Source organism: Corapipo altera, unplaced genomic scaffold, assembly GCF_003945725.1.
Source record: "Corapipo altera isolate COAL_440 unplaced genomic scaffold, ASM394572v1 64, whole genome shotgun sequence".
Lineage (NCBI taxonomy): Eukaryota > Metazoa > Chordata > Aves > Passeriformes > Pipridae > Corapipo > Corapipo altera.
In genome coordinates this window covers 9,999,295-10,008,952 of record NW_020884893.1, presented here as the reverse complement: position 1 = coordinate 10,008,952, position 9,658 = coordinate 9,999,295, and the positions used below count along the sequence as shown (strand labels likewise).

The following is a 9,658-nucleotide window of genomic DNA, read 5'->3' as shown; positions in this document are numbered from 1 at the left end:
GTGGGAGAGGAAGGGGCATTAAACTGGAGGAGAAACTGAAATCCTGGTCTCAGAGGTCTCATATATCCCATGGGAACAGAACTAGCTCCTCCAAAGTTTCAGCTGAGAAGAGTCACAGCATCCCTCAGACTATGTCCAGAGACCTTCTCTGAGTGCTTCCAGCCCAAAGCAGACACTGCGGGTGGGCAGAACACCCAGACAGCGGGTGGGCTCAGACCAGCCTGGTGAAAGCCTTCTGAGTTTTCCCCCTGGCTCCTTCACACACTCTTACCTTTTCTAGGCCTTTCTCAGGCTGGCAAGTGCAGGCAATGCTCCCCACATCAACTTCAAGGCTGACCTGGGAGCAACCGCAAAGGGCTGGGAGAGCTTGGCATAGGGAGGGGCATCAGAGAACAGGATGGGGACACCCGAGGATTTGATCTCTTGGGAACACATAATAAGGACCCTTACCCAGCTAACACTCTCCAAGTACTGAGGAAGCTTTTCATGTTTGACATGTGAAATGAAGCTAAAAAGGTACATGATTCCTCTGCTCAGACAGGTCAGCACCATTTTCAGACCGTAATTCCCTGCATGTGTGTCTGTGTATGTGTGTGTGTGTGTTCCCATTGCTTTATGTTGCTGCTTTTATGCTGGTATTTATGGTGAACAAGGGCACATACCTGCAACTCCAAACTGTCCTTGGCCTGTCCTCAGCTCTGATGAGTCCATCAGCGACAAGTTCTGCATGAGAATGGCCTGGCAGGAGCACCCATGGACTGATGGCTGTCTGCACCCCCAGAGCAGCCCTGGGGCTCTGCCTTGGATGCTGGTCACCATCTCCCATCAAGCGCACCCATAACTGTGGCCATCACTCTGCAACTTTCTCTTTTAATCGAGTAAATCTTTCTTGATTTAAGAATTAAGTTAATTCTGGCATCACAGAACTGCCCGTGCCGTACCGGGGCTCATGGCACTCACATGCCACAGTGCAGTCAGCTCATAGTCAGCTCATAGTCAGCTCATAGTCAGCTCAGGAGGAGGGACCACCGAATTTCCTGATGATTGTTTGAGCAGGATGTTATGATCGTGCAATTCAACTGAGACTCCTCTTCTTCTTGGATCCTGTCACTCAACTTCCCTCAAGAATTTGGTTCGCTGCCTGAAAAATTGTTCAACAGCGTTGGCGTCACCGTCCTGCCGAACCTCCGGCGTGCTCGCACACGCGAGCACCCAGACCGTCCTTAATTAGCTCCTAAAGCATCACCCTGGGAAGACAGGGAAGTAGAGATCCATCACAGGCTGCTCCTGCATGGCTGACTCCAGGTACAAACCGGGCACAAAACTGTCTCTTGCCTGGTTTCAGATTTTTGGCCGCATGATACCGGGGAAAAAAAATTCTGGTGGCTATGAAAATGTGCGATAATTAACTGCAATTACTAATTTGCACTTAGGAAAATTTTAAAGCCAGAGAGGAATTTCGTGCTCACACACACTGGCATCTTGTGGTACCTCCTCCATCCATCTCCCTGAAGGAGTTTTAGCTCAAATTAACACGTTTTTAGAGACAAGAATGGTTTAAGCTGACTTGGACTGTTCCTATTCACCACAGAAACGGATAAATTTTTCCAACATGAAAAACCTGCACCACGTTTTAAGGTGTCCTAAATATTTAGGGTCAAATCCTCCAAGCACATCCATAGCCAATTTTTTCACCTCAAAAATCGAGGTGCACCTGGGTGTATGAAACAGAAACTCTCCCAGCTGGGCTGCGAGGTAGAGGGGGAAGAAAAGGAAGCTGGATGCTATTTCCAGCCAGACCACCAGTAAATATCTCTTAACTCCTCATCATTAGTGGTACTTAGCTGCTTATCTCCTTGTTTATAAACTGCTTCTGGGATAGTCTTACAATGAAAGGGCTATAAAATTTCCTATACTCTCATTTGCAGTTGCAAGTGCCAGTAATAAACCAGAAGCCTCGTGTGCTGCCGCAGTTTTACCTCCACAAAGGCTTTTACACTCTGTCCTCTGCCCCGACAGCCAGGGAACACCTTCCCTGATAAAATGGATCAGATGCTTTCACACTGAGAGTGGAATCCTGGGAAGCTCATGCTCCTGCCCAAGGAAAGGTGTAAAATACCAGCTTAAGGTAAGGGAGTCCTGATGGGATCAGCTTCATTGTTCGAGAAGGTGATTGCCTTCCTACACGTCTCTGAGTCAAGGAGACCTCCTGCATATGGGTTATGGTGAGAATCAGGTTAAAATCTCCTGATGGAACCCTGACCCCATGGACATCTGGGCACTTTCTGCCCATGAGCTGGCTCATCCCAGAGCTGCTGCTTCCTTACCCAACCCCTGTCCATTCCACGGAGCCCACAGATCCCTGCCATGGGACCTGGGATGTCTGACCCCGGGCCACCCATCACCCCCCAGCCCGTGCCAGGCTGGGCAGCGGGCAGCGCTCGGGAGCAGGAGCTGGAGAGGGAAGAGCACACCCAACTTTCCGTTCCCAAGTGGAATTTTCAGGGGAGAAAAAGAAAACCACTCACCTTATTAGCTATGGGGTTTAAACATTTTTTTTTTTTTTAATGGTTTTTTTTGTACAGCAAAAAAACTTAACGCTACTCAGCTGCCAGCCGGACCCCCGGCCCCGCTGGCCACCCACCCCCGGCCCCGCCGCGGGCTCTCGGGCTGCGGCTGCAGCCGCCAAAGGGGCCATCCCGGGGTGCCCCGTGGCCACCGGGTGCCCTGAGCGCGGGTCCGGGTCCGCGGCTGAGCGGAAAGTGCGGCCGCCAATGCTCAGGCTGAGGCGGCGGCGGCTCCGCCCGCCCGGCCCGGCCCGGCCCCGCCGCTGCCGCCATGGGGCTGCTCAACTTCACCCGCGACCCGGTGCCGGAGGCGGTGAGCGGCGACATGCACAACCTCAACCAGCTCAGCGCCCAGGTGCGCCGGGCCGGGCCGTTCGGGGATGGGCGGGCGGCGGGGGCGGCGGCTCCGGGGGTCGGCCTCAGCCGGGCAGGGCGGGCCGGCACCGGGGAGCTGGACCGGACCGACACCGGGGAGCTGGAACGGACCGACACCGGGGAGCTGGACCGGACCGGCACTGCATCCCCGGAGCGCCGCCGGTACCGGGCCTGGAGGTCCCCGCGGGCCCCTCCCAGAGGTGGCCCCGTCGGGCGTGTCCCGGTGCTCGAGGCAGGGCGGGGACCGTGGCCCCGCTCCCGGCGGGACAGCCCCGACCCAGCCGGGCGAGCCCCGCGCACGCCAGAGCTGTTTGCGGGGTGTGAATGGAATCATGGGATCCCAGAGCGGTTGGGACATTCTGGAAGGTCCCTTCTAATCCCCGGAAGGGACCTTAAAGACCATCCAGTTCCTGCCGTGGGCAGGGACACTGGCGGAGCTCCTGGTGGGGGGCTCAGATCGTGCCCGGTGGGCAGGGGGTCTCTGTCAAACACTGGGGTTTCTGGTGGGGGCCACGCAGCCTTTGGGTTGTGATCCCCACCCCACACCTCCTGCCCCAAGCTGATGCTCCCAGTCGTTGGTATCGTCTGCTCCCAGATCACTGACACACCGGGTGTGCTTTTGGGGCTGAGCAACTGGTTCAGTGTGGGCTGAAGTTGTGGAAGCGCGGAAGCTTTTCCAGCCCAGCTTGCCCAGAACTGAGGATACCAGCCCAGTATCATCTCCATTACATGTCTGAGGATGAGGGCAGGGCAGGAGGAGCCATACCCGAAAGGTCACAGTTGGTGCTGGTGCCAGCAGAGGAGGGTGCTGGTGGTGCTCTGCCACACAGGCAGCCTCTCCAGCCCTGCCAGCTGCACCCTCAGAAAGCTGAAGGCAGCAACTAGACCCTTAACCAGTTCTCTTCCTTTCCCGAGTTAGTCTGGTTACCCCATGGGGTTTGTGAAACATGAGAGTAGATGTTCACAGCTTTTCCCACTCACAGTTTTTGGATTGCACAAGAACAGCAGCTTCCGATTAGCCACAAGTCACAAAAGCCCTGTGCAGTGCCAGCTACCAGCTGCACAGACCCTTTGAGAGGCTCTGAAAAGCATCCATGAGCAAATCCCATCCACAGGCATCACAGAATGCCAGGGACTGGGTCACCCCATCAGCACGGGAGGTCCAGCTCTGGGACCAGTGTGCTGGAGGCAGGTGGAGCTGGATCAGGGTGGTACATCACCACCTAATCGTGGTGGTGATGGGGTGGTGAGGTAGTGGGTGGCTGATGCCCGGCTCTAACACTGCCCTGTTTCTTCCAGCAATTCTCAGAGCTGACTGAAGTGCTTTTCCGCTTTCTGACGGAGCCCAAGGAGGTAAGGCAAGAGCTCCGGAGGTGTGTGAGTGCAGAGCTGGCCAGAAAAAAGATTGTGTCACTGCTCTTTTTCTTGAACAGGTAGAAAGGTTTCTGGCTCAGCTCTCAGACTTTGCCACCATGAATAAAATCAGCTTGGGCCCCCTGAAAAACATTGTCAAAAGTATTCTTCTGGTACCCAACGGTAAGTGATGCATTTGCGTATCCTGCCCTGAGGCCAAACTGTCCCATCCATTCCTGCATGCTGCTAAGGTGTGTCTCAGAACTGTGGGGGCTTGGTTTGCACAATAACTACCTAATACAGCACTTAACACTTAAGAATCAAAACTTCCCCTGTTTGTTGACTCTTTGTATTCTTTATACCCTGCCTGTACACACATTTCACAGGCTTAACTAAATTCCCTTAAATACCTGTGCATTAAATGCAGCACAACACTGTGACAGAGCTTGGTTTAACCTGTACCTGTAAATCCCTTTGCCAGACCAGGGCAGCCTCCTGTTAGCACTGAGTCTCTGCAGGAACTTCCACCCAAGTGACCCAGTACTGTAATTCCTCCAAGGACAAGTGCTGTTGGAGACAGATAAGACAGTGTACACTCATTTGGAGTGGGCTGGGGACTGGTGTAGTTCTAGGCCATGTGAAGGAGACATCTGACCTTGTGGTCTGGACTGAATGTGTCCAGCACTTTCTCATTCATAAACAGTGGGGAAGAGGTTTGGGGGGATTCCCCTGGAATGCCCCAGACTCCAGCACTTTATGAGATTATTGTGATGTTGTGGCCACCGTTTGACATGGTAATGCATCAAACACTCCAAGGCATTTTCATCCCATTGATCCTTCCTGTTATTAATAGTCCCTTGCTATTACTCTTCAGCCCTGAGTTCCCTGTAGCTTCCTTCACAGCCCTGATGCTGAGCACAACTGTTTTCTGAATTTGTTCTAAACTTGTTCTGCTACTTCAAGCCATTTTTCCTATCCAGGCATAGTAATAAATAATTCCCTTTCCTACAACCATCCCAGGGGGATTTAATGTGGAATCGGCATTTTCTGCCATCCCAATTCTGGCCTTGGTGCCCTCATCTCATCATTCCTGTTCACATGCTCTGGCTTCAATCCCTATTGTGACTTTTCCTTACCTCTGGGATGCCAGGGACAGTATCAGAACGGATCACAGCAGATAACTTTGCCTCTGTGCTACACAGCCGGAAAGCCACGTGGGGCTGGCAGTCTCCTTGAATTTATGAGATTCCTGCTCTTGGCTTCAGAGAGCAGAATCCTTGTAAAGGTCCCTGAGCTGCCTGTGCCCCAGAACAAAGGGGAAAGGCGCAGCGGGGGAAAGTGTTATATGCACACGTTCACACCCATCATCCCAAACACAGCAGGTAGGTCAAATTAGTAGCCCGCCAGCCTTAACAGTTCTCCTTTAACAAGCAAAGCGGCTACAGGAGAGAAAGCAGCAGCTTCAAAACACAACCGCCGCCGCTGTTCCCATGGATACCTGCAATGGGATCTCGCCCTCTCCCAGGCACTCCCAGAGCCCGGACTTTTAAAGCACTGGGCATCTGCAAAGATACCGGCAGGCACGACTGGGTTTCCGATCTCTGAGGAGCTGTGGTTTGCTTCAAAACACAGCCTAGGAACAGAAGCTTTCCATCGCCAGGCCCCGTCCCTGCCTCTCTTTGACTCGGTAAAGATTGGTTTGACTCAATAAAAGTGATTTTTCTTCTTTGTGTTGTTTATTCAGGTGCCCTGAAGAGGAATTTGTCTTCTGAACAAGTCAAAGCAGATTTTATTGCTCTAGGTAGGTCACCTGACTTTCACAAAATAAAAGATAATTAATATTTATCACATATAGTAATCTCATATGGTCTCTCCCACAGGCCTCAGTGAAGAGAAAGCCAGTTATTTTGCAGAACAGGTATTCATATATTTTTGCTTGTTTCTAAGCTAACAAAATGTCAGTCTCTGAGTGGGAACTCATAAAACCCTACTGTGCTCCTGAGACATGTTGGCACTTTGGGTATTTTCTTCAAAACCAGCTCAGGATTTTGAACTGAAGATCCTCAAAAAACTAATAAGGAGCAGTTTGTCTGATGATTCCTCTCATTTGCCGTGGCCTCTCCCTCATCAGTGTCACAGTTCCTGCACTGCTGTGTGGCTTTCACGTGATGTTTTTGTGCTTCCCATGCTTCGAGCCCTGAGGTCATGCAGTTACATGAACACATGGCTTTTTGCACAGATATTGTTACACTGAACCAGCATTAAGACAGAACCAGTGAGTTTCCTTTACAGCAGTGCCAAGGCAGATGGAAATCCTAGTAGGACTCAAACACCTCTGAAAGCCCTCCCAGCCACATTAGTTCTCCCTTCACTCTGGGCTTTGCCATCCTCCGCCTCAGTTCTGACTCTCGTTGAAATTTCAGATACAAGCAGAGGCCTCTCTGAATTGACTGCTGGTCTGTCTTTTGCTCCTGCAGTGGAAGGTGAATTCCCCCACCCTGACACGCCTGGCTGTGGGTCAGACGCTGATGATTAACCAGCTGATAGATATGGAGTGGAAGTTTGGAGGTAATAGATCTACAGCATAAACTGAATGGGTTGGGAAGCCCACCAGCAGCTCTCAGCTAAATAACTTTTTATTTCACCGTTTAACTAACAGATTATCTGCCTTCTCTTCTTTCTGACTCACAGTGACTGCTGGGAGCAGTGAGCTGGAAAAAGTGGGAAGTATCTTCTTACAGGTAAATCTCCCACATCAGAGAGTTCAGGTTGTAGTGCAGTTAAGGAACAAGCTCCAACCAGGCATGTGGGAAGCGCTGGCTGTGAAGGGAAGGAGAGGGAAGCTGGGTCTCATAGGAACAGGCTCTGTCACTGTATCTGCTTCAGTCTCCAAGTGCCTCTGCTGGCAGAGAGCAGGCACGCTGCTGTTTGTTTCTCTTCTGAAGACATGAGGTATCACAGAAGTGTGGCCCACTCTGAAAAGCTGTTCAAAAACCTCAGTCTAGCAGAGGTCAGGCTGTCTTGAGGAGGGAGGGAAAATGGGATCAAGGGCTTCCAGAGATCCTCCCAATGCCCAGGGAATCTGTTCCTACACTGACACTTCTTGAAAAGCCCGTCAAAGATGTGTGTGCTGTGTGCAGTCTGAAACTCACAGCAGACTCCTGCTCCTGGTGCTCAGATAAAGGTCTCTGAACTAAAATACCTCTGTTTTTCCTTCCCCCAAGCTGAAGCTGGTGATTAAAAAAGGGAGCCAGTTGGAAAACGTGTATGTTGGTGAGTTGACATTCTGGACAAGAAGGAAGCACAGGAAAGCTGCACGGCAGTTCAGGGCTCTGGGTGCTGCTGGAGGTGGGCGAGTCTGGGGGCAGAACCTGGGGGGAATCACTGCAAGAGCATCACTGTGGCCACTTCTGCCTTGACCTCACCATCACTCCTGCCCCAGTTTCTGTGTCGCCATGGCCACTATTGCCCTGGCCTTTCCCTGCCCCAGCCCCTCCATCATTCCTGCCCTGGCCTCTCCCTGCTGCAGGCACTCTGGAAGTGTTTAGGAACATCTGGGCATCTTCACATCTGTGCCTCAGTAAACACAGATCTGCCATGGAGCTGTGCAGAGCGGTCAGAGCAGAACAGCGGAGGAGGAAAGTAAATGATTCCCAAGTGTGGAGTGCTGTTAGGAGATCCCAGCCCAGCTAGTGTAAGGAACCAGCTGCTGGGAGTCAAGGTGGCTAATTCTGCCCAGCTTAGGTGAATATGAGTTGCTCCATAGTAGCACTGGAATGGCTTTGCCAATGTTGGAAGTGCAATCTGAAATCTAAGAGGTCTCTTTTTTTTTTTTTTTTTTTTTTTTTCTGCAGAGTTAACTTTGCCCCAGTTCTACAGTTTTCTGCATGAAATGGAACGGGTCAAAACCAGCCTGGAAAGCTTCAGCTGAAACTGCACAGACCTGAGCCGACATCTGTCCAGGATGTTTAATTCCTCCTCGTGGGCCTGCAGATCTGCTCTTTCCCAGCTGACGCTCACACCCTGATAAGAGAAGACAAGCTGTGCAGTGAGCAGCAATGTCATGGCCCAGCAGGACCCATCAATCCTTCAGAACTTGAAACTGTGGCCAAGTTTCAGCTTTTTCAAAGCACCTACAAGTCCATACATCTCCTTTTTTTTATATACTATTATAAGAAATTGTGGTCAGAAATATGTGCATACCTGTACTAAAGTAGCAAAGAAATAAACCCATTCCCATCCTGCTGCGTTTGTATCAGAATTTGATTTTTGTAAGAAAAACAGAAACAGAAGTTAGAATAATTTTCAAACTTAGAAGAATTAAGCAGGGAGGACAGGGGAAGCAAGGAGAGCATCTAACGTGGAGAGTCACTTAGTGCTCCCTTCAAGCCTCTCCATTCTCTCATATTAAGAAATGCCTTGATTAGCTCCTTCCCAGTCGTGCCTCATTATGGAAAAGTATCTCAGTGGTAGATGATTTTAAATCTTAAACAACCAAACATCTGCCTCTGTGCACAGGGGGAAGACATCCCGGGGGGTGACTAGATAAATCTCGTTTGGATGTGCTGCTCTTTAATCTGCAGCTTGTGTGACATTGCACAGTCAGATCCAGCCCGTTTCCCAGTGGACATATGTCCAAACCCCATGAAGTACCATTAGCTCAAGTCTTCAGTTGTCTGAGGGCGAGGATGAGCTCTTCATCAGGAAGCAGAGGGGTGCCCAGACCCAGCCTGGGGCAGTGGGTGATGTTACAATCACCAAGATTCCTCCCACGTCCAGACTGCTGAGTTGTCCAGCAGCCTGAGCTGGCTGAAGCCTCCTCCCATGGCACAAGGCTGAACGAAACTCCTCTTTACAGCTCCTTCCACCTCCAGGATGTCCCGAGGCACCTCTGTGTCCCTGGCACACTCGGCAGTTGCAGTGGAGGGAATAAACCACATCACCAGGGAAGATCCCAGTAAGAGATTCACTGTTTCCAGCCTCCACCTGAAGGGATTCACTGTCCTATGGTGTCCTGCGAGTCTGCTGTGAGCCTGCAGCTGCTTCCAGCTGAACCCATCCCAAGCAGACCATTCCTGTGAGAAAAGCTTCACAAAGCTCCCTGCAACTCGCAGCTTCACCCGTGGGTTTTCAGCTGCAGCAAACCCAGCGTGTCCCTGCATCACATTTCCTGCAGTGCTGTGGGAGTGACGGGGACCGACAGCGAGCACAGGCTGAGCCGTGTTTGGGAAATGGGGAATCCTGCTGGCAAACCCGGGTATGGGATTTATTCTTTTTCCTGCATATCAGGCCGGTCACAAGCATTTTGAGCTTTGTCATGTGATTACTGTAAAAATTGTGGAAAAAAAACCCCAACCCTCTGA

At 51.4% G+C, this 9,658-nt stretch overlaps 1 protein-coding gene across 1 annotated transcript; it reads left to right on the top strand.

Annotated features, from left to right (window-relative positions):
• Positions 1 to 2,798: 2,798 nt before the first annotated feature.
• On the top strand, positions 2,799 to 8,541 carry COMMD7 (COMM domain containing 7). Its single transcript, XM_027646343.1, has 9 exons — positions 2,799 to 2,922; positions 4,242 to 4,295; positions 4,376 to 4,478; positions 6,040 to 6,096; positions 6,176 to 6,213; positions 6,773 to 6,863; positions 6,987 to 7,036; positions 7,520 to 7,568; positions 8,150 to 8,541. The coding sequence occupies exons 1-9, from the start codon at positions 2,839 to 2,841 to the stop codon at positions 8,224 to 8,226; spliced, it is 603 nt and encodes a 200-aa protein (XP_027502144.1). The 5' UTR covers positions 2,799 to 2,838; the 3' UTR covers positions 8,227 to 8,541.
• Positions 8,542 to 9,658: the final 1,117 nt, after the last annotated feature.